The sequence below is a fragment of the Pelecanus crispus genome, chromosome 18 (assembly GCF_030463565.1).
Source record: "Pelecanus crispus isolate bPelCri1 chromosome 18, bPelCri1.pri, whole genome shotgun sequence".
Lineage (NCBI taxonomy): Eukaryota > Metazoa > Chordata > Aves > Pelecaniformes > Pelecanidae > Pelecanus > Pelecanus crispus.
Genome location: NC_134660.1, coordinates 774,446 through 801,946, shown reverse-complemented (window position 1 = coordinate 801,946; position 27,501 = coordinate 774,446). Strand labels below are relative to the sequence as shown.

Sequence of the window (27,501 nt, the reverse complement as noted above, 5' to 3'; positions counted from 1 at the left end):
GCACACTCCAGATCAAGGATTTTCTAGTCCTTTCAAAACCAATACAGACTTGCCAAAGGCTGCCTTCAGTCTATTCACACCCTCCAGAACACACAGCCTTTCACTGTCCCCTTTCACTTCAACCTGTCATTTTATAAAAGGTGGGGGTTTTCTTTTTTTTTTTCTTTTTTTTTCTTTTTTTTTTTTTTTTTTTTTTTGCAATTAACATACAAGTGCTACTAACAGAGAAACTGATCTTCTTGTTGCTGGATGGCAATAAGGAGTTACACAAACGTCCAGTTTTTAGCTCAGCTGGAAGGACTTAAAATTCTCTTTTTTTGATATAAATACTACTGGAGCTCCCATCAGGTACCTTCTTTCCAGAACCTCACTGGAAATTCTTTTTAACCCTCCAACACTCTCCAAAGCTAAAATGTCCTCTTGCTCCAGGCATCTGACGATTTGTTCTGTGCTGCCAGACGCAGAGACGTTGTTTTCCCCAGTACCACTGCTGGGTTATTCCGACTTGGGTCGGTACCTAAACCGAACCCTGTAACTTAATTGACTCAGCCAAGTTGAAGGGAACACACAGACGATGCAGCGACAGGGATTCATTAGGTTGAACAGCCCCAGAGCCCCAGGCCCACCCTCCCCCCTCTCCCCAAGTTACTTGGTGCTGTTTTAAAAAGTCTGGGTGTCACGAAGCAGTCTCTTCCCCCCAACAACAGAGTAAAAGCTCCACAGATTTCGCTGTCTACCTGGTGGTCAAGGTTACAGCAGCAACAGCTGATGCTGCTTCCAGAAAAAAACATGGGGTGGTGTGACAGACAGGACTTTAGGATTGCTTCAGTCGCTTACGTGGGGGTCCCAGAAAGGGACACTGTGCAGAGGCCAGAGAGCGATACGCCTCAGCCACCAAATGCGGATGCGATACTACCATAGACTTCCAGCCTGATGTCTCCATGACGTCAGAAGCATGACTAGAAATAAGAGAGAATAAATCTGAAGTTATCAACCGGGGATAAAAAGGATTAACTAAATAGATTCTTTCCACATGCCTGAGAAACCTGACATTTTTAGTGTACTGTTTTAGGATCGCTCTGGATGTACGCGAGGTATCTTTTGTGGAGGTTGCAAGCTTTGGCTCTGCTGGCGCGACTGTCTGCTGGGCAGACCTTCAGCTTAAGGATGAAAAGCTCAAATATACATGAGCCCAGGCAGAGGACAGCAGGAACACAATGCTCGTCTACCCTGACTACTCAGCACGGAAGTATTTTAAATCAATATAGAAAGTACTGAGAAAAACTGTATTAACTGACAAATAGGACTAAAAACGTTTCCAGACATCAAAGTAGTTGGTAGTCATTTTACACGTACTGAAAGGTCTGTTATATCACGAGTTGCAAACAGTCCCTCAATGTCAGGGACTACCTCATATTCTACTACCTAAAAGTTCTTGTGATCTTAGGAAGAGATCCGTAATAGCTCACAGAGACAGTCCTGCTGTACGCTCTGAACAGTCCCAGCAGGACAAGACTAATCTGCCCTTAGGGCAATGCCGCTTCTGGGACGCCAGATAAATGAAGCATCACAATGGGAGAACTAAAAAAGAGAAAGAATAGAGGAGAATCTCCCCTGTGTGCGACAGTTCACAAGTTGTGAACCCTAGTGCTAATAAACAATACTTTCCTCTAGATTTGTTGCATCCTGGAACAAAAGTAAAACTCACTAGTTAATGAAGTCCACTGCTTGAGTTTTCAGCTGATCAGCACTATGCAGGTCAGCTAGAATGAGGATCTCGGCTGCATTTTCCACGGACAGGTTACTGCACAGTGCATCCTCACACATCACCTTCAGACGTTCTAGAGCGTACTGCAAAATACAAGCCAAAGCACAGTTACAAAGAAGAAAACACCTCGTCAGGCCTGACGTGAAGCCTTACTTGTGCTCCTTCACTCTTCAGTAACAAACTACTCTACTGTGCTGAACAGAGCTCTTTGCTTTGCTGTATGCATCTGAACTGTACTCAAAGAAGTACCGACCAGCAAAAAAGGAGAAACGCGATGTGCCCACCCTGAGGAAAGCAATGGAGAGGAAACATACCCACCATAACTCTCATCCCGGCCTTCTGGTGTTACAGGCTTACTGGAGCTGTGTTCATGCTTTGAAATGAGAATTTCAGGTCACCTGTAATACTTCCCATCTCAGTTACTTCAAGGCACAGAATGCTAAAGCCAAATCTTTATTCTCAATCTATTCCCGCATGACAGTATTACCTGGGTTCAGTGGGAAGACCTATCTAACAGTGAATGCTCCATAGGTGTTCCAGTGACGTTTAGGCAGTTTTCACTCTATTTCTTTGCCATTAATGACCTGCACATTAAGATCAGCCTTGCTCAAGTATTTGCTACTAGTTTCATACTACAATGTTAAATAAATGCCCCTGATTTCTTGTGGCTCTCCAGCTGGAAACGAAGCATCACAGCATGTCTGTAACGCCCTGGCAAAAGCTCTAGTGTAACTTCACGTTCTCAACCTAAGAGTTTCTACTGTTCGATTGTGCATTTGCCTCAACATTTTTTAGATCCACAGGGTTGGGCCATGTCAATCGTTTGAGAAATTCAAAGGACATGCTTAGAAGAAGAGTGCTGTCAAATAAATTTCACACTCTACTTTCTGCAGCACTTCAGTCAGTACTGAAACATGCAGACACAGCCAAGATTTTCAAAAGCAACACAGTGGTCTTGGGCAGACTTCAGAAAGGTCAATAGTCAGAAAACTTTAAGCCACTCGTTATCAAGAAATGAAACCCAAACCTCAGTCTTTTAGAATATCACAGCCAGGAACTGAGACTGAGATACTTCTGAAAATCTCGGTATGTGTGATCTGATTATGGCATTTGCAGTTCTTTGGATGAAACAAACTGAGTTTTTCTGAATAGCTCTGAATATTCTAGATCCCATGATGGCACTTCATAGGGATTAGGAGAGTAGTCCATTCTAATGCAGTTCTTGTATGAGTACTAACATTAGCACTACATAAACTGTCCTAAAGATTAAACACAGTCAAATCTTCACGTTATGACTTCAAATTGAGTGACATTTCCAAAATAAAAATCTTTAAGATTGTTAATTTCTTTTTTTATCTGACAGATAACCGCATTTGAGAGTATCCTTCATATTGTTTATAAGGCTTTTTTGGACAACTTAGAGATGACATGGTATACAAGTTCTTCAGTATGTGAGGCCGCATTTGGAAAAGAGAGCAGATTTGTAAGGACTGCTCTGTCAGCCTGAACAGAGAGCCAGTAACAAGCTCATCTGCATGATGATGGGAGTGCTTGCCATATGATAAGCACTATTACTATAAATTGATTTTATATTCTGATTGAGATTTTCATCCCATTATGATTAAATTTAAATGAATAATTTTAGATTATAAAAACATTTTCTCACTTAAGACTCAGTGATAATAATTACTTCAATTGAGGCATGGCACTCATAACCAGGACAGTTTTCTCCCACCAGAACATCTGAGAAGGCAAATCAAATTTACTTGCTTAATCTGTATCAATAACTAAAACAGTTTCAAATGAGGGGCAAGCCATTAGTTTATATTATTGTCTGTCAGTAGCTTAAAATGCAGCAAACGAAGCTTAAAATTATTCCTTTTGTAAATTGAATATTCTCCTCCATGCATGTACAATTTTTATTTCGATTTTCACTACAAATAGCTCAGCTTCTAATTACATAGTTGGGCAAAAGTAGCCATTCTGGTCTCTCAGGTACCAAGATTTCCCCTTCCCCCCTTCCTTAATTACACTTTAAAAAAAAACACCCTACCTAATAGCATACTTACCCAAGAGGCTGAAATAGTATCTCCTGGGTTGAGAAGACGTGCTTTGTTTTGATTTTGGTCTAATTACATATTTTTCCCAAGAGACAGGAGGAACTCAGAAGAAGCTGTTTCAGTCTCTTGAGTAAATAGTAGATGTTTTATGTGCTTTCATGAAAGATTTTTTATTTCTGCTTTTAAAAGACACACAATGAGCTTAAAAGGAAAAAACCTACATTAAAAGCCAGGAAACTCAAAGTTAAAGCCTACTCTGTCCTTAATGTACTGCTTCTTACTTACACTTGTCTCAGTTAAAGATGGTATGTAAGCTCTCAGTCAATACTCTTTAAATATTGAATAAAATATGTGGCAATGATTATAATCAGGCCAAGAATCTCCTTGCATCATCTCCCATTTTAATTCTAGTTGCAGTGGCCTAGTAACGGCATATGGAGCATTTCACCTCTAAAATCAGCGGTTTTGATGAAGCCCAGGTCTGCAGTGACAGGGGATTCGATGGCCACGTGGTGGTTGCGTGGAACAAGGTTACATGCATCCACACCTTAAAATCCACCACCCTGACTGGCACCCACAAGAGAATCCAAGGACTGAAGAAGCATGGAGACTGAACTACGCTCTCACCCCTAGAGGTGGTCCCTCCAGGTCAGAGTTGAGGCACATTGGCAGGGCAGTGTGGAGAATCTTGCACTGCTGCTACCCGTGCTGAACCTGTTCGATGGATAAATTCAGGACTTTAGTCTCCAGTGCTGTCAAACTGGCATCTTTCACCAGCACTAAGTTCACTTTTAAGAGAAAAAAGAAAAAGGAAATAAAATTATATATTACGAATTTTCACTGGTTAATATGGCTCACTGGCCAGCAGAGCACTCTCTTCTGTCCTTGGTGCTGCAAAGGGAAGGAGGCAGCGGCTGCCTGGCTGGCAAGGCCACGGCGCCGTGCCTGCTGCACGGGGACTACCAGCAGCCTTGCAGTCAGCCCATCCCCGGCACCTCCCTGGCAAGGACCCTGCAAAACCACGGACAGGTTAGGCAACGGGGCTTCCTCCAGTGCACCCCTTCTCTCCATAAACAGCAGGGACTGCCACTGCAAAAAGAAAATAAACAACAGGACCTTCCCACTCTCCACTATCCATCGCTTTAGAGCATCTCTTGCAGCTGCTGATACCAGCCAGACCAGAAGGAGCAGCAGGCCCTGTTTGCCAAGACAGAACACTACTTTTGAGATTTGGTAATAATCACACTAAAAAAAATATCTCCAGGTCCACCTTGAAATTTTCTTCTCACCCCCAGCTCTTATGCTAGATTATGCTGAATAGAGATGTCCTCTAAAATTTTAAGAAAATGCTTGAAAATGAGCAGTAGAGACAGAAATTCCTGATTGTTAAGATATGTATCTATACAGCTATAGGTATCTCATATGTATATCCTGTCTTATAGGTATCTTATACTACATCCAGGTTTACCTGTAAGCCACAACCAATTCAAAGGAGCTGCCCAACCACAATGACATGGAAAGCTTACTGCAGCAATCTCCCAGGAGCATTGTGTAAAGCAAGGCGCATGTCATTCCTGGTTCTCTGAACACCCATAATCCCAACTGTACCTTGTCAGCAGCTGCCAGCAAGTCATCAGCCATTTTGTCAAGATTTGGTGCCTTCCCCGTGTAAATAAAGCACATCATTTCCTTAAAAACTTCAGGCTCCACATCATTGATTTCAACCCGATTCTGTATCAGAAAAATGAAGCTTATTAAGATCCTGACAAGAGGATTAAGGCTTCCTTCTACCCAAGCTCTTTCAGTATTCAGAAATTTGCTACAAACGAGAATATGTGCTACTTGCAAAAAAGAAAAAAAAAAAAAAAAAAAGATGCGGATGGAGTAAGAAAAATTCTAAGTTGTATTTCACATTCTCTACTTCTCCCTGTCCCACACCAGAACCTTTCCCCAAGAGTAACAAAGGTAACAATTGCCTCCTTGATCCCTTTCTTCCTCCCTTCAGGACAGCTGAAGCAGAGACCTGCATCTAATATGAGAAAAACAGTTAAAAGGTGACAATAGTCACAAACACTACCTAAGAAAGTTATCTGACCAGTGATGCTAAGAGTTGACTGGAGAGCTATTCACCTAGCCAGAGAAGTTCTCCTTCCTTCAGGAACTTACCTTTTTACTCTCCTCCATCTCGTGTTCAAACATGGCGCTGAAAACCGGGGAACGCGCTATAGCAGTGGGGAAAATAAAACACAATTAGAGATGCTCTTTTACTCTTCAGGAGGAGCTAAGTGTAGCCTGCCAACACCTCAACAACTGTCCTGCTACTTAATGCAGGAAAAATTATTCTACAGCAGACAGGGAAAATTGGGTACAACTGATAAAGAAGTATAGGCTGTAACATAATATAATGTGGCCGACATAGCTTCAAACTGGGTACAGGAGAATTTATTATGTCCTTTCAACCAAGGCTGAAGAGTACATGGGTGGTATGGTATGCTTCTTGACTTTACAAGAACGTATTCCTCAGGAAACATGCTAACCTCTCCTTACAAATGCTTTAGGAATACGCTACAGCCACAGAAGAATCCTCCTACCATCCTCGCCATAGTAGGAGATAGGCAATTAAAAATGGAGTAGGTATTTCTTCTCTACCCATAACAGTTCACAAAACAGTCTTGTTAAAAGAGCTGCAGAAGTCTCCTTTAAAGAAGCAACAATTCAAAAAAACCCACTTGCCACCAGGTTGCTGCCTCCTATCCCGCTAACCGGGGATACCGACCTGCTAGTATGGCTTTGTGCGCCTGGAACTCCTGGCCTGCGACGCACAGACAGCAGTCCGTGAAGCGCGAGTTCTCCCAGAGTCCTCCCAACTCGTCTGCCAAGCGGCACTCTGGTACCTTCACCATGTTCATAGTGTTCTGGCCGGAGATATTGACAGAGTCCTGTACCACACTCACCTGGACGGGAAGAGAAAGCAACAAACTCAAACTCAAAAACCCACACTGGAAAACTAATATCCCTACAGGAAGTTTTTATTTCCAGGGCAGGTGAAGGAAAATGCAAAGCAAAACCCACACCTCTCAAGCAGAATCACTGTATGACTAAATATGTCTACATTTTTAAGGCATCCTTTCTACCCTGCCTTAACCCCGTTCTCTACTCCTCCAGAGGGTCTATCCCAAGTCCTAAATCACACCAGCAGATTTTCTTTTTGACCCCAAAGTAAAGGCACTTCTATGCGATTTAATCATTACTTTATTAGATGGCTTCCTAAGGAAGTGGAACCTTATTTTTCTGCTTTTACAGCCATCATACCTGACCTAGTTTTTTCCTTCTATCAACACTCTGAAACCCTCCCCAATCAATAATGCAATACAGACAGCAGTACAAATGAAAATGAAGTATACAGAAAGCTTCTATAACTGAGCACTGCATCCACACATGTATGCAAGGGCAGTGTCCCAACCCCCAAACATCTTGCTGCTTCTGGTTCTAAATTTCTTAAGACAGTTCAACGCTTCCATCACATTACAAAATAAAATTAAAAAACCCCTAAACGTTAAGTTTTAAAAAGCAGCTTTATGTCAAGTAATTAGGAAGACTGGGGGAAGGCAGACAGATTCCTTATCACCTGCTCTAAAGCATAGGGTGTTAGGCAGGGACCATACATAGCCGTACTGGCTGATGAATATCCTACACAAAGGGAACCGTTAAGAGCCTGTTCAGCACCAAACCATTATTGTTAAACACTCAGTAAATCATAGCCTCCTACAGCAGACTCCAATTAGAAAAGATCAGAGTGACTAATACTACCCCGCTATAACAAAGAATAAAAGATGATGATTGACAGGGAAGCATGCGTGAGACTGTTTCCTGTATTTGCTGTCAAGTCCAAGTTAAATTTCAGTTCTATTAATAACCAATGGCCAAAGAAGAACAATGGACAGAAAAAGAAGCTTCACAGTTATGTAAAAGGAGAAGTAAATTATGAAGCGAGAGACGACAGAAGCATCTTCTAAGGAAAAAAACCTGCGGACAGCACATACCCCAACTCTTGAGAAACCTCCAGTGGGTTTCTGAGGGCAGACACATCTTCTGTAAACTACAACACTCAAAACCAAACAAGTATCAGATGCTGCTTGCCAAAGGACGCTAATGATTAGCCAGAGCAAACGTGAGGAAGCTAATATTCTTGGTCATGAATTTGACAGCTACATCATCTTTTTGCCCTGTAACATCTAGACCAGTAACATGGACTCAAGGATGGATGAAAACCCATCAGAGTAATTAAAAAGGAATTTTAAGACGTAGATCCCTTGCTGGAGTCCAATACTGATTACAGACCAGCCAAAACCAACTTGCGAACTGTGTCTCAAATCAACAAACAAATCCTCTTCATATGTGAAAGAAACTCAGTTACCGGCATGAAAATCTATTACATGGCTTTTTACATAAGGAGTTTAGACTGGTGGATTCCAAGTGCTGACCAGCCTTAGAGGTCAAAATAGATAAGGTTTTGCTTAAGCGATTTTCAACACCTTAGCAAGGGAACCAATGCTACCCAGCTCAGAAGAGAGCTATTACCATAACTTTAGGAACATCATTCTTTTTCAAGATTTACTGGAATGATATTTACCTATGACGCCGGAATGTAATTTAAACAGCAAAAAGTAACGCAGTTGGGATATGAACAAATCAACCTCACCTGCAAAACAGACGTTGAAAATTCCCCAAACTGACAACTAAATGAGGTCAGATTTGAAACGCTTGACAAGGAACATCATTCTCTACCTTAACAGCATTTTCAGCAAGATATTATCTGTGTTCAGCACCGGACACATGAGCAGAGAGCAAAAGGCTTTTTCCTTTTAACTTTAATAAAGCAATGAGAAGGTGCAGCAGAGACACTCAGCAACCCTCTGGTCTACAGAAAACTCCAATATTATCCCCCCATAACAAGCATCTCAACATCCAGTATTGCTAACTCCTTGGAGAGTTTCTACAATACAAAACATGCTTGCTGAAAGTACAGATGTGAGCAGCATCACTTGGCACCTGTGGCCAGCAGGGAAGCATTAGGAGAGCATATGGCACACCAGTGTACATGCTAAGAGAATTACTTATAAGCTCAGTGAAGAAAAAGAAAAAGAAAAAAGGGATGGATGGCCACACGACCCAAAGCCAAGCTATTGAAGAGTTCTCGCCAAACTGTTTCCCGACAGCAAAACTTTCCCCTCTGATATCACTAAACTTCAGATTTCTTACATGCTAGACTGTAGAACAAACTGAAAGAGAGAACAGAAGATATCAAGGCCAGGTGAGGCCGGCAGCAAGTTGTCTCTTCATCTAGAACAAACAAAACCACTGAGCTGAAGCTTTTAAAGTGAGTAATTCAGTAAAGCGTAGAGTGACTTGAGTTAGCACTAGCTGCCAAGACTACTGGTGGATCTCAGGTTTATCTACATCGCACCTCGCAAATTCCCTTCTCAGACACTAATTTTTGAGTTTCACTCCACAATTGTAAGTTTTCCGGCTCTTTTGTCATGAAGGAAAGAGTCATTGCCAGACCTACAGAAGTGTCATCCAAGACGCTGCCGCCTTCCCCTCCCATATTGCTGCAAGTGTTAAAAGAAGGGCTCCCTCCATGACAGCAATAATTTTTACTACTGATTGAATACACATGCTTTAGGAGATGTTTTGTTAATTTAAATATGTGTGTGCTTATGATGGCCAAACAAAACTGAACCCCCTCCCCAAAAACACCCCCCCCAGTTGTCAAACAACTTTGACTGAAGCATTTCTTTCACTGCTGAAAACACACACAGCAAAAGAAAAGACTCCCATAAAAAACACTGCAGGAGATCCAAAGAGAGAACAACTCGTTCTACCTGTCTTCTGGCAAAAATCACAGCTACAGGAGGTATGCTGCAGTTAAAAAGACAATGGGAATAGGACAGCAGAAGCTCTGAAGACACTAAATTAGAGAGTTTAGATTTGCTCATTCAGGTTTCTAAACTTAAATCTCTAGTTTTAGAAATAACTGTCTGCATCTTTGTCTGAAATTAGTATTAGTGAAATAATAATTTTGTAAGCAGTTGTAGAAAAATACAAACACAATGAACAGAAAATTGTGGTTACTGTAAAATTCCTTTTTCTTACATTTTTCTTTTTGTTGGCTGTATAGACACACTTAGGAAAATAAAGAAAACTCTTTATTCAGTAGGCAAGCAATAGGCGGGCCAGTTTCCACTACAGAGCTAGTGTTGGTTATTACCCCCAGTGAGTTTCAAATTAAGTAGTACAAACAGATGGATGATAACACTAAACCAGAAGTGAAATGATAATCAAACATGCTTAATTCCTATCATCATCACAGGTAAAAGACAAATATACAGAAACAAAAAATAAATGGAAGTGAAATGCGATGAATCACACGGAGAAAAAGCCACCAGCCGCACAGGCGCGCGCGCGCACACACACACGCACAAATAAAATCTAAGCGCCATATAAACATCCAGTATTTCTCCTGATACCTCTGACTCCTTAAAAGCAATGATGAAAAATAAGGTCACATCTACCTTAAGCTAATGGAACTGCTATTCTTTCAGCTGCACAGGAAGACTTACCTCACAGAAAAGAGTGAGTTTGTCATCTGGAAGAAGTCCATTGGCCTCATCCAAAAGAAAGTCTCTTCTAATAAATTTTTTGAACCCCCAGTCCTTGCCTTGTACAAATCGATATGCTCGCTGGCTCTCTGGAAGAAAGATACGGTGCTTTAAACATCAGCTGAGTGACTCGCTTGATCAAACAGCAAAAGACAAACAACTGACCCCATCAGACAGAAAGAGTTTTTACACACCCATTGCTTTTGTTTCTTCCCCTTTAGCATTCAGGATGGAGAATTTGAACTTTGCTCGAACTTCACTTTTTGGACAGCTCACCAGCAACAGATAGAGGGATAGATAATCTTTACTTTCTTCATCCAAGCCTTTAGGGTTCACACGTAAACACCTGTAGAAGCAGGCATCTGAATGAGATGTCAGGAACAGTTTTTGGCAGGTCATTCATAGCTTTCAAAGAAAGGGCATTGTAGAATTTTCACAATAAAATGTACAGCAAACAAGTTCTGTTTAACAGCCACTGAAGCACAAGGAAATTACAGCTAGGTAAATAGAGTGGAACTGCGTGTTACAGTCAGCCTCATGCCACATCTCTGAGACAGATAATAATATACAGGCAGTAACTATGGGCAAACCAATTAAAAAAAAAAACCACAGGGGAAAAAAGGAGCGGGGTATGGTTTAAATTACTGAAAAGCACCCTGGATGTCAGCTTTCACAAAAGGAACCTGAAAGAAGTAGTAGAATGGAGGCAACGGATTCGAGGAAGTGCAACAAATCCAGAGAAATGGTAGGTAAAATTCCTTCCAGTAGGAAGCAACTGAAAGGAAAAATGGATTTCTGGAAGGCTGGTAGTTTCTCAAAAACATAATACTAGGGCAAAAAGAGAAGAATACTCCTGTGTGAAGAAAAGGTAGTAAGTGCAGGAAGAGGCTAATTCATAAGCACTTCCATGACCTGAAACTTGACACAGAATCTAACAAGAAGCAAAAACTAGGCCAAATGACTAACAGCTCAAACACACAAGGACAAAAAAAATCAGAAAGATCTAGACATTAGAATGAGATCTGACTAGCAAAGGTTATAAAGGCAAGTAATTTAATAACAAAAAGCAGTCCAAGGAAAGCACAGGTCTGCCACCCAAAGGAAGGGAACACAAATTGTATCACACACACACACTAAATTATGTAGTGGTAATTCGCTGCAATCTATACTAAGGATGTTTAAATAAAAATGCTAAAACACTTAACATCACCAACAAGGGATAAAATAAGGAACCAGGTGTCCATGGATATACTAGGTCAGAGACGACTCGCAGTAGATACACATTGTGACCAAAGCCTACTCTGAGTTACTGGGAATTACTTGAGAACTCTGGGAAGAAAGGTTTTGAAGGAAAGGAGAAGAGTAAAAATAATGTCATCTTTAAGAAGCAGAAACTCCTGGGCAGAAGGAGTTATAGAACACAGAGATGATCGAAGTAACAATGTTAAGTCTCTGAATTCACAAAAAGCTGCCGTAAAGAGAAAGGTAATACAGTAGCTATAGTCTTACACTGCAGGATTTAGAGCGCAGGCAGAAGTTATCTTTTTACCAGCGTGGAGTATTAGGGACTGAAACTGGGAGGCTGAAATAGAGCTTGAATACACTGGCTGTGGACTCTCATTGGCTTATAAGAACTTGTTAAGATAAACATCAGCCCAAAACCCCCAACTTAAGACATTAATAATCCTCCACAGCATGTCTGCTTCAAGGCAGGATGTAGTCTCCCTTCCAGCTATGGCTTCTATTACTTCTGATGTTTTCCATTATCAGAGAAACACTGCAAACAGCCAGATCCTCACATTTGTTTTGTGTGTCCAAACACTGTGCTGAAGCAACGGTACTTTCTCCCTGTGCATATGTTGTACATCCAAGGAAGCAAGAACCCATGTGCAGTACAAGTATTTTTTAAATATATTTCCTGTTATAGAAGCCCAAATTCTTTCACACAGTCGTACAGACAGGGTGAACCTCTCTGCTCAATTTCTTACCATTTGAGTTTATCATTGGCTCCCGATGAAAAGGTTGAGCTTTTGATGACCTCACCCATTTCTTCTCGGCAGAAGCTAAAGTTGTTTATGGTCCACATGTAGGAAAACTTCACCACCTTGATCTTAAAACAGAGGACAATAGGTGGTTTAGGGTCATGCCCATTCACCCTGGCCATCTTAAAGGCAAAACTGAAAACCTGCAAGTTTTACTGAGTCACTTGCGTGACAAATAACCCCCAAGCACAAGACAACAGAGTCTGGAAATGGCTGGCAGTGGAGCTGGACCACTCCAACTTCTCCAGCTGCCTCCTCCAAAGTTCCGCCAAAGGCAGAGGGCAACATTCTGCTGCTGCCTTGGTGAATGCTCACTGTTAGCAAACATGACATCATCTGAAAATCCAGACTCTAAACTTGTTTTGAATAAATCTCTTACCACAGGTTCTAATTGCGTTACGTCAAGAGTATCTCAGCACAGTGTGGACTTACTTGAGTGTAGCACCAGCTCTCTGCTACAGGTCCACTCGACATTTCTGCCGGAGGAGGGGGACTCGGCACCCTTGACATCGCCAGTTTGAAGATTAAACAGAATTTCACAACTCAGCAGAAGAAATTTATAATTGATCTTCACCCTGTCAGTCCCCAAAAAGAGAAATAAAACAAAACTAAGAACGAAGGAAAAAAAGACTTCAGGAGTGTTGTTAAATCTCATGGGACACAAGTGAAAGCCATCATGCTTTCTCCCTCCCCCCTTACACCTTCAAAATACGATGTTACATTTAAACGTTTTAAAGTGTTACCACATGTTTTCTGAAGAGGGGATATACCACCTCCACTCATTCTTTCAATATGCAGCTCCTTATAGGAATAAGCCCAGCATACAATTTCCTTTAAGGAGTCCAAGACTCAAACAGGAGACTCCCCACTTGACTTGGGATTTACTACTTTACCCTGAGGCCACCATTTCAACTCACTACATACTCCCTATTTTCATTTTGAGTCTCAGACTATTAGAGATCAGATGTGACAAATGAAGCTCTTAAATCTGAAAAAGCTACAGGTAGCAACATGCAACCCAAACTCAAGAGCAAAACAAACCCCTAGGTTCAGAGTGACTCCGGTAACATCAACAGAATAACTTCCTATAGCTTAAACCTTCTCCTGAAGCCTTACTATTAGGGAAGGTGTTGGTAACGATTTCTCTACTTCAAACCGAATCCCTTTGGCCAGAGGGAAATTCTCATTGCCTTTATATGCTAGTGAAGTTCACAACTTCTAAGTGCCAAGTCAAATTGTCATCTGCAGGAACATATGGGGTTAAAACCACTGCAAGACACCTGAATGAATACACAGGCACAACCCATAAAACAGGCATCTAGTTTCCAGAAACAGAATAGAATAATCAACCCATCTCTGACTCCTGAGTCCTGATCCCTAAGGCAGATACACAAAGCGCCTTCAAAGATGAGCTCAGAAACCAGGATTCATGACTTTGGCAGATATAAAAGCATCACATGCTTTTCAGTTTAGCCTTCTGCTAAACGCTTTCTGTTTCACAGGTGGTATTTATCTGCCTTCCTCTTACTGAGCAGGACAGCCCGTGAACCACAAGAACACCATTGCTGTTAGTTTTGTCCTCAAAAGGATTAAAAAAAAAAAAAAAAGGGTGAGTAAAAGACTTAAAATTGTTATCTTGTGATACGAATTGCTTTAAATACAAAGGCTGACGCTGAGGTTCATTGGGGGAGAAAGGTAAAGCGCAGGCTCATGCTCTTGAGGAAAGCCAAGTCGTTAGTTGTTGAAAGGAAATGGTGGAAAGCATAGAGAATACGTACCTAAAAATCCCACACCTCAAAGCAACAAGAGAATATTCACAGTAAGAACATAAACATAAATGCACATAAGTCCCTCCAAACTGCTATCAACATAATCTGGAGTTTTGAGTGCAGTTGCAGGGCAGGTCTGGAGTGGAGCGCAGGCGCCAGCTGCAGACCAGACCTCTCCCAAGCAAGCTCGCATCAGCCTCCGCTCCAGTTCACGGCTGCGTACTCGGGCTTTGACTTCCGTGCATCTTCAGAAGGGACCTGGAAATACTGCTACACAGGCATCATCTAATAGTGAAACAGGAGTGGGGTTTTTTCCAGGTTTAATTTCCTTTAAAAAAGCCCAAGTGAGCTCATGTAAACACTGAAAAAGAGATACTGGCTACCAGGAGCTAAGAAGTACTGAACCCTGCAGAGATGCACACACGATGGAAGTTTTCCCAGAGCAAAGCTCAGGGGCAAACAACTAACTCTGTAAAATCTGAACTGCAGACAACTCGCGCTAATGTAAAACCGAGTGCTCTCCGATCAAACTGCTTTACAAACTTCTTAAATTTGCAATTTGTGCTGTGCATGCGGAATGAGGAAAAAGAAAAAATTGAAGTGTTGATTTAAAAATGAACACTTTAAAAAGAAAGGGACATCAATATGCACTTCAGGTACTTGCTGCAGGCTTTATTACATTAAACTTAAAATTACCACAATTCCTCCAAAGAAATTGAATTAAACCACTCTGTGTCATTCAAATTAAGCCAAAATTAGCAGACACTAGTTTTGAATACTTAGCTAACTGCCCTTCCATGGGCAACATTCAGTCTCGCCTCCCAGGACATCATCGCTTCATTCACTGTCTGCAGGCCCAAGTCTTTGGGGGACAGATAAAACCTGAAATTCCAGCACAAGCAGCCAGAAGCCCCCTGTCCCCACCCAGCTGGGGAAGGGATGCCTTTCTGCTGGTTTCAGTCCACGGGCAGGAGAGACCCAAGTTTCTTCCTTCCCCTCGGGGTTCGCAGCAGCACTGCTCAACTCCACCCAGGCTGTTACATTTGTTCTGTTCACAGCTATTTTTAATCTACATTGTTCTAGGGATCTGTTTTATAGCACAGGCACAAACGACAGGGACACAAACTCCTGAGAGGATAATAAGCAGCCAGGGAAAGGATGAAGTTTCTTAGCTCACCTCCTCGCTGATGGCAACCTGTCTGCACACCCAGCAGCAAGATGCTAAGCCTAATGAAAAGGTTCAACCAGAAGAAAGCACAACGAATAAATAAAACACAAGAGTGGTATGTGAAATTACCTTTTTTTTTTTTTTGTTAAAACTGTAGTTAGTTTCACTGATTCTAGTTTTTAGCTAACATCTTTTTACTCAAGCTACTTGCAACACAGAAGCATTCAGGTCTCTTTTAAAATATTTCCTTATGCAGAGTGAGAACTAATGCAACTTTCGTTTAAGAAGCATTAGAGAGGTGAAGAAAAGACGGGAAAATAACCTAGCTTAAAATAGCTTTTGAAATCTCTGAAACGACGACACTATGGCCCTCCATACCTCTCCCCATATACCTGGCCAGCACAGAGGTGTGAATTAAACCTCAAGCCACAACCACCCCCCCAACAGGGGTTTTGGGCACAGCCCGTCGCTGCGGGACACCCTAAAGCTCCAGGCGAGGAATGGCCGGGGCGGCAGCAGCAGCGTCCACCAGCATCCTCCCGGTGCTCCGTGAGGCTGCAGTGCGGTTCTTGCCTGGCTCCAGAGTAATTACAAGGAACAGATCCCAGAACAGTTCGGATAAGGAACCAATTTCCACATAAGGTATTTATCAACAATAAGCAGTTTTCTGTAAGACAACTTCTACTTCCAGGTAAACTGAAGCAATTAAGTATCTCTACACACACATTAGAGATGTGGCTTAACAGGAAAGGTAATTACACAGTAAAAGACTCCAGTGGGTCCTTCTCAAAAACAAATCGGTAAATTTAGTGGCAACACCTCCCTTTATGGCATGAGAATGAGGGATTAATGAGGAGGGAAAGAGGAGACAACAACAACTGTTTATGTTACAATGGCACATTCATCAAGCCTGCTGGAACACAGAGGAGTGGAAGGGCTTCCTGGATGGAGGGCAGAAGTTAATCCTGAATTCCTGTACCTTTCACTGGTCTCCAAGAAGCAAACTCCAAAAGACTGTACCCATCAACCATAATTGGGGAAGGAAAGAGATAATCGTGTGATGCAAAAATTGAATCTTTAACAGCTACTTTCTGTATTGCAACAGGATTTTAAGGTGTACCTAAATATTACCTCCATCTTACATATGCAAAGAAGTTTTAGAAAGCTTCTGTGGTCTAAAGGCAGGACAAATATATGAGCTTGAGATACACAGGACTATTTAATTTCCTCTGAGTAACTGTCACTTTTATATCTTATATCCTTTCCTCCCAGATGGCTTGGATAGGCAGGTGGTAATAAAAGTTATGACAACGTGCTAATAGAATTGCTGCATGCCAGCGCGTCATTTGTTATGCTCTTAAAATGGCCCAAAGGTTCTAGATTTTAAAGATTTTCGGAAAATACTTTCAGTCTAGTATGTCAAAGCTTTCTACAGATGCTTTGCAAGGCAGTTTAATGCAGTTAAAGACGTTAAACTCCAGCATACCCCTAGCTCAATACGACAATCAACCATCAAATACCTGGCATCAAATGACATCACTGGTCCTTTTTCTGCTGCAGCAAGTAATAATGGGAATAAACAGGTAATATCCATCACTGTCTTTTGCAAAAACTACCAGTAAGGAAAAACTTGCCACTTGTCCTGCTTAGGAAGCACACAAAAAGTCACTGAAATGTACCCCAAGAAGTGTGCCGTAGAACCTGCCATGTGTTCTTCCACCTTCAAATGCCGAATCGCTCTTTTGGCATGGGCCAGCATTAAATGCATTTTCAAAGGAACAACAGCTGACTGAAGGTAAAGTTAAATTTCTGAAACCAGCAGGGCACTGCCGGTGTTTATAGGCCCATGAACACTTAATACTTCACCAGTTCACACCTCTTCACTAACAGCGCTGGCACCTCTGAACCAGGAGTGAATTAAAAAGCGCTGCAGGCAGAGGTTTTAGGAAAACATGTTGTAAATAGTTTGGGTATCAAAATTCTTTCTGGCCAGGAGAGGCAGGGACAAACTTGAAGGTACAGGCATAAATATCAAGTCACAGGAAACAAACCACAAAATACTATCTTACGGACCACTGCGAGCCCGTGTACAGTCTGCGAGTCTCTTCCTTGGATATAAACAACAAACAGCAGTTGTCTCTGGACATAATTCATATTGCAGTTAAGAAAAAAAGTAATTCCCACCTCATTCACGACGACTTCCAAATGAAGACATTTTATCTAAGAACCAGAGCCAGACCAGACCTTTCTGAAGCACAGGAAACGTTCCCTTGCCACCCTGTCCTCATAATCACCTCCTGACTGAGCAGCTGTACCCAGCCATCTCGGCTCAAAACTTCACCTACTGTAGGAATCAACAGTCAAAACTATTCTGTGAGCATCAGACTTGACCCGAGAGAGGTGGGGAAACCTCGACTCAACAAATATTTCTAGAAGAGGCCTCAAAATTAGTTACTAGGCTTTCGCTCAACAGCCTGTCCATTTCCACTTCTGCAAGACAAACCAACCACCTTTTAAGAAACCAGTAGTTTACACCAGAAATTTCCAAGTATATTCGTTTTCAGTAAGTTTTATTCAGCAAAAGGTAACTTACAAAACTCTGTAAAAGAAGTATATTTTTAATTAAGTGTTTCAAAAACTGGGGTGGTTGCTTCTTGGACCAGCTATGTATCAAAGACTATCCAAGAACAGCACAAAGTGCAGAGAAAAGGACCAGGGCAAAGATAATTGGAGCAATAAAACAAGGGGATGAGATATGGAAGCACAGGAAAAGACCATTATCTTCCTGCATTCTTCAAAGCCTTGGAAAGGACAATGCAAGGTCTGAATTTGCTGCCATAAAGAAAGAAAAAGAAAAGAAAAAAAAACCCCGGCAAGTTACCTGAAAGAGCAAAGTGGGCTGCAAAGCTATCTAACTAGTGGATGAATAAAATGAGTAAGTTTTCAGATTTTAATGTATACAGTAAACAGGGCGTCATACCACTCTTCCTGCTTGGCATACCACAAAAGAAAGCAACGATGGGCAAAGCGTTCACGTAGCCCGTGCTAACGACTGCCAAGTGATCCTGATTGCAACCTCTCCTGTGTGGCAGGAAATCTTGCCGAGCTCCAAACGCAGGCTGAAAGTCAGGCACAATGAATTCCAGAGGTTACACAAAGTTGCCTAATTATTAACATGGCGGTGTGGAAGAGGCTGCACCAAGGTAGCAAAGAACCTGTACCAATAAAAATAGACTTAAGATTAGAAATCAACACTTAAGAAAGATGAAAGTGAGCCATACCACAAAGCTACGTCTTGAAAGGAAGCCTGGTTTACACAAGGGAGAGGCTTATCTTTTTGGAACAAAGGAACGCAAACAGTTCTACAAGAAGCAGCCAATCGCCACCTGGAAAAAACAAACTACAAAGGAGTCACCTGAATGGGATATACACAGGCTTAACTGTACCTGAATCAGAGGGAAGAATAATCGATGCCAAAAAAAGTGGTTGGTGAATTAAGCTTGAACACTTTCTAAAACCCGGGAGCATGTGCATTACACCTTCCTCCACCTTCTGTGCTCTTAAATCCCAAACCAGATCTTCCCTAACCAGTACCCTGTTGAGTGCCACGAAAACTGCTGAGCTCCAAATGACACATGGGGTTTCATTTACAACCTTCAGTCATAAGAGAACAGACCGGAAAATCAACACAATCATAGCAGAGAGATAAAAGGAATGAACTGGCATCCAGTGGAAGATGCATACCAGGCTAAAGGACCTACAACTTCTCATTTGGGAGACCGCAACAATAGAGATAACCTGGTTTCCTTAAAATACAGTGCAAATGATCGTGCTTTTCTCTTGATTCCACGGCACTACATATCAGTCCGAATCCAGTTTGTAAGTTGTCCCCATTATACTATCAGTAGCATTCAGGAGCTTGGATGGGTACCTTCTTTTCATTACACCCCGAAGCTGCAGAGTACAGAGAAGGCCAAATTCCTGAGGTCACAACAGGGCCCTCTGAACACTGCATAAAATGAGGATTTTAATTAAGGCAGACACATACAGAGAGAGAGAGAGAGAGAGAGAGATATGGTGTTTCTTTTCTTTTTCGTAAGAAAAGAAACACCATCGTTCTTTAGCTGTAGACCACCTACCATCCCTTCCACCTCCTCCCCAACTACCACCAGATAAACCAGCAAACAGCTAAAACTGAACCAAGGAAAGGGAGAGGAAGTTGGTGGTAAGAGGCAGCCGAGAGTTCTCTAAAGTTCTCTAAATAACGTTCTGCTTTTATAAACAAATCCTCCACCGAAAACTTCTGCTCTTCAGTCATTAAATCAAGTCGTATTTTTGACATTTTTCTAAGACTGCTTCATGCCGGTGTTTGAACAGATGCAGAAAATTGTATCCCCTTTAATCACAACCAACCCTAACTATAAATTACCCAAAGTATATTAGAGTTACATCCACACCAGTAAATATAAAAAGTAATCAAATTCTTAAAAGCAAACAAAACTTTTATTTTAGAGTTACTGTTGCATTTAAGTCACCACACCTATTTTGACCAGATGTTTGCCTCTTCTTTAACTCTTTCTACTTCCATCTTTAATCCCCTTGAGGTACGTCCTAGGATGCTTAAAGCTTAAATCTTCAAAACCGTTTTTCCTCAGAAGTTAATCTTCCTCATAATTTTTTAATCCAGATCATAAGCATATTAAAAAGAAATAAATCTCTTCTTTTTCTCCAAATTCTCCTTTTCACTTCTTTTCTCTTCACTCCTGCCAATCCGTTCCTGCTCATTTCTCTCCCCTCGCAAGGAAAAATGTTATTTGAACACACCAGCTTAGGTCGTACAGAAACAATCAGCCTGAGCAGACTTCTGTCTTCAATAAGAAACCTGATCTTATTTTTGAAAAGAAGGGTTTTGTTATTGCCCGCGAACGCTTTCATTTTAGCTTCTCCCTCATAGGCAAATCATAAAAAGTATTTTACAGCTTCAGTTTCCACTTGCAGGGTAAATTGTTACCTGTCATTTGTCAAGTAACTCAGCTGCCATTTTAGCAAATTTTTTTAAAAGTAAAACATCTGCATTTTCATAGCATGTAAGTCATCTTCCAAATTGAAAGATAGAGCCATGAAAACTACTCGTTCCCAGAAAACGTCCTAACATGCCAGGGAAGCCTCTTGCTCTGAGAGCAGGCCGGCAGCAGCAGGGTTTTCTCCCCTCCGTAGATTGTTCTTCGCGTGAAAGAGTGACACGCCGCTAGGAAAACCTCACACCTCTAAAATCCTAGCGGATTCCTGGGGAGCTGAAAATAACTGGAAGAAACTGCCTAAGTGGTATAATGTCTAATCAGAGAACAAACAACAACTTAAAATTAAGCAGGACTGCATTTTTCCGTCTGCCGCGCTGAGGCCTGGTACCAAACCCCGCTAAAGCACTCACACGGGATCGCAGATCTGACCTCTAGCAAGCCGCCGAGATGATAATCCCCCTGGAACCTTTTATTTATATCGACTTCCCAGGAACACAAACATCTGGTAGGCCTCACATAACATTTTCCAGTTGCCATCTTGCATTAATATTTCTAAGAGCTTATCAAAACCAACTTGTGCCGAAATACAGTTTCTGCCATTATTAGTCTGGAAATTAAGCTTTCAAATAATGAATTTAGAGATTACAATGCGTGGCCAAAACTAGACATCAAACTACTGGATTCTTTCACCTACTTGCAATTGCAGCATGACTTCAAAATGGTTATGAGAATTATTTTAACCTGCTAAATGTAAAGATCGTGAGATTGCCAAATAAAAGCACTCTTCGAATCAGCATGCAAACCCGGGTTTTTGGAAAAGCATGAAAAGAAATCAACCGCTTGCTTCATTCCAACAGAAAGCTCACTCCAGGACTTTCTAACAGATAATAAATAGCAATTACAAGCACTCAAAAAGACTGTTTGCAGCCTATTCTACCAGGTAATGCTTCTCCAACATTTGTGGGCTTATAGGCAGGAAGAGTCCTTAATTTTCAAAGTTACTTCGCTTAGCCTTTTCTCTGACCTTATCGGACATCAACACGAGAAGGAATAAGGAGAGGACGGAGATGGCAATCAAATTCCAACCAACTTCCATTTCCAAACCATCTATGTTTTCCTCAAAAATCAGCAGCCGTGTTTTCTATAGAACATATCGCACCAACTTCAATAAGGTGTGATGGTTTTGCTAGCATAATTTTAATAATCTTACTCACATTAATACTAAAGGGGAAAAAAAAAAATCACATCGTACCATAAATCACACTCTGAAAACAACACAATTATGGCATTCGCCAGCACCCATACTTGAATATCCTAACCATTCAAGACCAAGATTATCTAGTTAATAAGACAAAGAGCAAAGAAAAATTTTGGTGGCTCAGATATTCTGTATTTCATGTTTTTTGTCAATAGGAAAAATTGGGCCAGAGGCATTATTATATGTCAATTTATGTTAGTGACACTTCGGAAGCAGGGCAGCAAGGTGCGTTCTTTTCACTGCTTTCAGCATTAATGTTGTAATTTGTGCTAAAAGTGAAAAAAATCCCAAAGGAAGTATCTTGGACACAGGGAGCTGACTGGCTGACTTTCAATTATACATTCAAAGCTGTTGTTGGCGTAAGCCATTTATTAAATTTTTAACAAACAGAGGGAGATGTAAAAGTACATGAAAATAAATTCCCAGGAGATACCTACATTTATTTCCCTTTTTACACCAACAAGCCACCTCCATAAACTGTGTCCAGCTCAAAGAAGAAACCAGTTCTCGTTGCTTTTGTTTTCTTCCTGTTACCCCTTCCATTCCTATAAAACCACTTTATAAAGTCTTCCTACTATTTTCCCCATCAATAGTAAAACTCGATAAGCTACTGGGCTTATCTAAAGGGAAATATCAATTATCTGCTAGCCAAGAAGCAGCTCTAAATCACACAAGTTATAATTTTTACTACCGAGTAACACTAGGACTTTTATCACACTTGCAGGTTTGGTAAGGTTGGCACGAACCTAAAGGAAGGATGTTGCAGAACATTTCCACAATACAGCTGAATATAATCTACTATAATGTTTGTGCTTGCACTCCCTAATTAAAATTATATTATATAAAATTTAAACGACAGTCATTTCACTGTAATCTTACTTGCTAGAAAGCAGAGGTCTGTGAGGCAGAACACGACACGTGATGGCAATTTTCAAAACTTCTGGACTCAAACACCCACACCAACACACTGTTCTTCTCTCCGGGAACAAGTATGAACAAAATTGCAAGCTAACAGGAAACCTGAAGAAAATCGTCTGTCTCTCAAAGGCAGTAGTGAAATACTGTTCTCTGAATTTCACCTACTGCCCACAAGTGCTTCTAAGAAGTTAATCAAACTGATACATGTGGTTTCTAAGCACAACTTGTTGAGGTTGCACACTTCTACAAAAAAGCAGCTGAGGAAATGAAGGCACCAATATAGTGGTGTCATTTAATACGATTTTGAAATGACAAAGGCAGATCTGTCAGGTCAGGATACCCAGCCTACAACAGCCTGCCTTCAACGCATCCGAGGAAGGTACTGGATGTCTTCGCCCTAAGATAATGGATTCTTCGGCCGGGGGGGGTATGACAAGATTCTTTAACAGTCAACAGAGTTTATCTGGAGGCACGATTCTAGCCATGTTAACTGAAAACTTTTCCATCGACGCAGTCAGCGTCTGTTCTAGCCTCTTTATGCAGCAGCACTTGGGAGGCAGCCAGGCAGCTTCTCTGCATTGCTATACAGCAGCTCCCGACGACTTAGTGTATTTGTCTCCACCTGCTCTCCAGGCTCACTGCTGTAAGCATGTCTCTAAAACCAGGGCTGCCATTTGAGCTTTTCTTTCTGACACAAAGGCAAATCCACTGTTTCAAATAAAAAAAAATAAAAATTAAAAAGGATTACTTATTAAGAGAAGATAAGCGAGGCCTCACTAGCTTTGAAGTCTAAGCTGAAGAAATAAAACTTAATAATCTTGGGAAGTCTCGTAGCAAACTACTAGTCACTAGTAAACCACTGCAATAAGAGAAAAGTTGCTGTATACAATTGCGATCTGATTTATGATTTGTTAACAAATTTCTGCAGCAGTGAGCAAAGAATGTAGGCAGAACAACACTTCAATTAAATTACTTCTTCATCTGATCAAGTCCTGTAAGCAAACTTCCACTTCTTGTTTGGCTCTAAAATCAGTAAGTTTTTCTAGACCATCTTCTCTGCCCATGCAATTTTGCTTAAGTATCAGTTCTTGTCACAGCCCTGAGAGATATTCACATTACACTCATTTTGGAGATAACTGTTTACTGGTAAATATGAGGACCGAGACTTCATGGAAAGGAGGAAAAAAGCCCGAACAACTACGCGTGGCTGTTCAAGTCCCACATACCATTTTGTGAACATCTACAAGTACCATTCCTGAATATTCATAGTTAAAAAAGTGTTAATTCTTTAAATTCTGATTGACATCAGAAGATACAGTTCCCATTTTTAGAACACCACATCAGTCTTTTCAGATTGATGCTGTGTAGATGTCACTGGCATGGCTGATGTCACACATACCAAAGTGTTCCAACCGTCCCTCTATTAACTCAAAGGGTGGCATGTTAACTCCAGAGAAAAAGGAGCGATTCCGAGTAACTTGAACCATCAGTCAGCAATTTAAGTATCCTAGTGTCCAACTATACCCTATATAAGTTTACATGTCATGCGACATGAAATGTTTCTGAGTATGTAATAAATTTAAGTGTTTAGAGTCCTAAATCTTCCACTATATTTTCAGAAACAGTATTACTGAACTTATTCCTAGATATTTAAAATGCTTAAAAATTAGCATATTTTCAAATGAATATTCTGACTTCTTCTGTATGCAAGTCTCTTAAAGGTGTGCACAAGGACATCCTTTTTTGCTGGAAAATTATTTCTGTTATCAGGAGTTGGATCAATTTTTTAAAAGCATTAACATTACTGTATATGATTCACAGCCCAAGTATTACATCAGACCCAATTTAAAATGCACAACATAGACGCCACATTTCTAGCGAAAGCCATTTTTAAAGTCCACAGTCATACAATATAACCTATTGAGGAAGACCTACAACACAGGCTAAGAAAAGCTGAACCAAGATCTCAACATGAAAATTTTAATACTGTTTTCTCCAGTCTAAAGTCACCAGTGTCCTACTGGCTTCTACTAGATCAACAGCCAGAACAGTACCATCCAGTTACGAATTTAGTGTTGGAGTGTTTAATCCCTCCCATGCTCTTGACTTAATAACCTCTACAGATGTCTAAAAATCCATGGAGTAGCAAGGCCAGCTACACCTCACAGAATGCAACAGTGCAACTCCTGCTTGTAGCCAAAGAATTTACTCACAGTACAAAAACGAACTCCCAAGTCTTTTCCAGGCATTTGCTACACAGTCAGTGGTTCTGCATCTTTTTGGTCCTAAAAATGTGGAGAAAAAACAAACAAACAAACAAAAAACCCACAAATTACATTTCATGTGTGCTACATGTTGTCTTGAATTCTCAGCTATGCACATCAGCAAAAAGGAAGAGACTTCCAGAATCACCCAACTCCTTCCTTCCAAAACACTGCTAGAGTTCCGTAAAGGGACACTTAACAACTTGAAACCAGGAAGAGAAGTTCTAATACATTTACGGATACAGTTTCTGAAAAACAACAGCTTCTTTGCCTCCTCAGGGGTACGAATACTTTAATCTCATGCTAGTTTCCTGTACCATCATGTGTTTCTAGAACTTGGGACACATGCTTTATTTAAGAGGTCTCTCAAGTACAGAGTACGAGACAGAATGCAGTAGCAGCTTATCAACTGAGAATCAAGCAGCAACACTCTCAATAAAGGTTTTTTGGTTGGAGGTTTTTTGTTTGGTTGGGTTTGGTTTGGGGTTTTTTTTTAAAAACGTATTTTTGTTGTATTTCCTCCCTGTGCTGAGAAGGAAACACCAGCAGTCAGAGGTTGGAGGAATACAGCAAGATCTTACATAATAGTCCAATCGTGCAGAAAATCAAGCCAAAGCTGGGAGGAGAGAAGGAATTTTGCAAAATTACAGTGGGTATTTCCAAGGGTGGAACTATGAATGCAATCAATACCACAGCAATAGCTCCTGATCACACAAGAAATAGATATCTTTCCCAGCTTTATGCCCAATTTTGCAGAAATAATGTCCAGGAAGAAATGAAGCAGATGATTTCAAGTTTACAGGTCTACAGTGAGCCAGGCAGTGGAACAGCAAGCCCCACGAGTAAAACGCTGAACAGAAGGGTGTGCCAAGAACAAAGCTGGTAAGTCCCTCTTATTGTAAACTGGATTGGTATCTAGAAAAATCACACGGCAACAAACTCCGTTCATGGTACGTACTAACACTAGGCCCATCTAGAGGCTGAGCTGCAGTTCAGAGATTAACCCTAAACCTCCCCCCACACTGGTCAAGCTGGCTCAGTGGAAACTGAGAGAAGACTCTGGTGAATGGAATTGTTTTTAACATTTATCAGGTCTAATCAACCCAATGCTGTTGCCAGTACTGGTACCTTCTCCGTGTTAAAACACGAGCAAACTGTAAAATCAATTACACAGGAAATGGTATTTTTTAAGCACTCCACTGCGATCTGTGCAATCAGGGATGGTACTGCTCCCTGAGACCATGTGTCAAAACAAAACCCCTTCCATTCCAGCTCCCTCCCTGACCTGTATCCATGCGCGGATCCTGGAGGTTTTGGGGAGGAAACACAATTAGTGTTCTAACAGTGGTAACTACACTCAGGTAAATCAGGATATCAGATCTGACAGTAGTTTCTCCGATCTTAGGGTAGGTACAGTTTTGTATTACTGTCCTCTACTGATACAGTGACAGGATGACAGCTTGCGATGTACTCTGCTATCATGTTGTCTTGATCTCGATACACACCCATGACAAAGTACCATTAAGGGGGAAAAAAAAAAAAATCGCAATGAAACAAGTGACATAATGAAACCAAATCATTCTGGGCATCTGGTTAGAAAATGTCACTGAAAAAGAAGCAAGCCAGTTACACGTTTTACTTAACGAATGTAGGGGGTTTTTTTAATAACCAAAGAGTTCTATTTTAGAAAGCATAAATAATAGTGAAATTCTTCAGACTTTTATAGGGCTTCACACCAAGCCACCCCAGACATAACCATTTAGAACTCTAAAGGCAACGAAAAAAAAGAAAGTCACAAAAAAGGATTCCTTTTCATTATATCACAACAATGCTCTACAATCAGAAATGTAAACACATCTAATAATGCCGAGTTACAGAAAAATGACAACAAATAACATTACATTCCGTATTTTTCTCTCCCAAAAAAACTCCTGTCAGAAAAAGGCAATTCTGTCTCACAGGCAGCTTTGCAAATACTATAATAATATTTTACCTTTATAATCCCACCTATCACTAATCAAGACAGCGCTTGCTACAAGCATTAGCACTCGGCTATCAAATCGTATTAGCGACACATTTAACTGCGAAAGGGAATTCTTTTGCCTTTCCATACTGCATGATAATGCACCATTTCCTTTAAACACCACCACAGGCCTGAGACACAGCTCAGAAATACCAGTACTGATCCCAGCCCCCCCGAGGTCTAATTCATAGGACAACCAAGTTCCATCCTGATTTGGAAACGTGCCTCACAGCCCTGGGTGGCAAAGCCGTGACCTGTCATCCCTTACTCGGTTACGCTGTTAGTCACCTCAGTTTTTCCACTCCAGCCCCTATTTCCTTTCTCCCACTCGTGTTTCCTTACGCAGGTCCTGGCAGCCCACCGAACCTCCACCCCCGCCCCGGGATCTCGAGGGATCTCCCTCCCAGGCCTCCCCCCGACCCTCCCGGCCGCACCGCTCCCCGCCGCGGGCCCTGCTCCCCCGCTCTCCCCAGCCGAGCCACCGACCCCGCTCTCCTCTCAACTCCTGCCCCTTCCCCACGGCTCTCACCTCCCGGCCCTACGAGCGG

The 27,501-nt window shown here is 41.4% G+C and overlaps 1 protein-coding gene across 1 annotated transcript; it reads right to left on the bottom strand.

Annotated features, from left to right (window-relative positions):
- Window positions 1-647: 647 nt before the first annotated feature.
- SPOP (speckle type BTB/POZ protein) lies at window positions 648-27,501 on the bottom strand. Its single transcript, XM_075722628.1, has 11 exons — window positions 27,483-27,501; window positions 24,880-24,951; window positions 12,965-13,107; window positions 12,479-12,600; window positions 10,685-10,836; window positions 10,452-10,579; window positions 6,605-6,782; window positions 5,995-6,050; window positions 5,437-5,559; window positions 1,709-1,851; window positions 648-959 (listed from the first exon to the last, which is right to left on the bottom strand). The coding sequence occupies exons 3-11, from the start codon at window positions 13,040-13,042 to the stop codon at window positions 815-817; spliced, it is 1,125 nt and encodes a 374-aa protein (XP_075578743.1). The 5' UTR covers window positions 13,043-13,107; window positions 24,880-24,951; window positions 27,483-27,501; the 3' UTR covers window positions 648-814.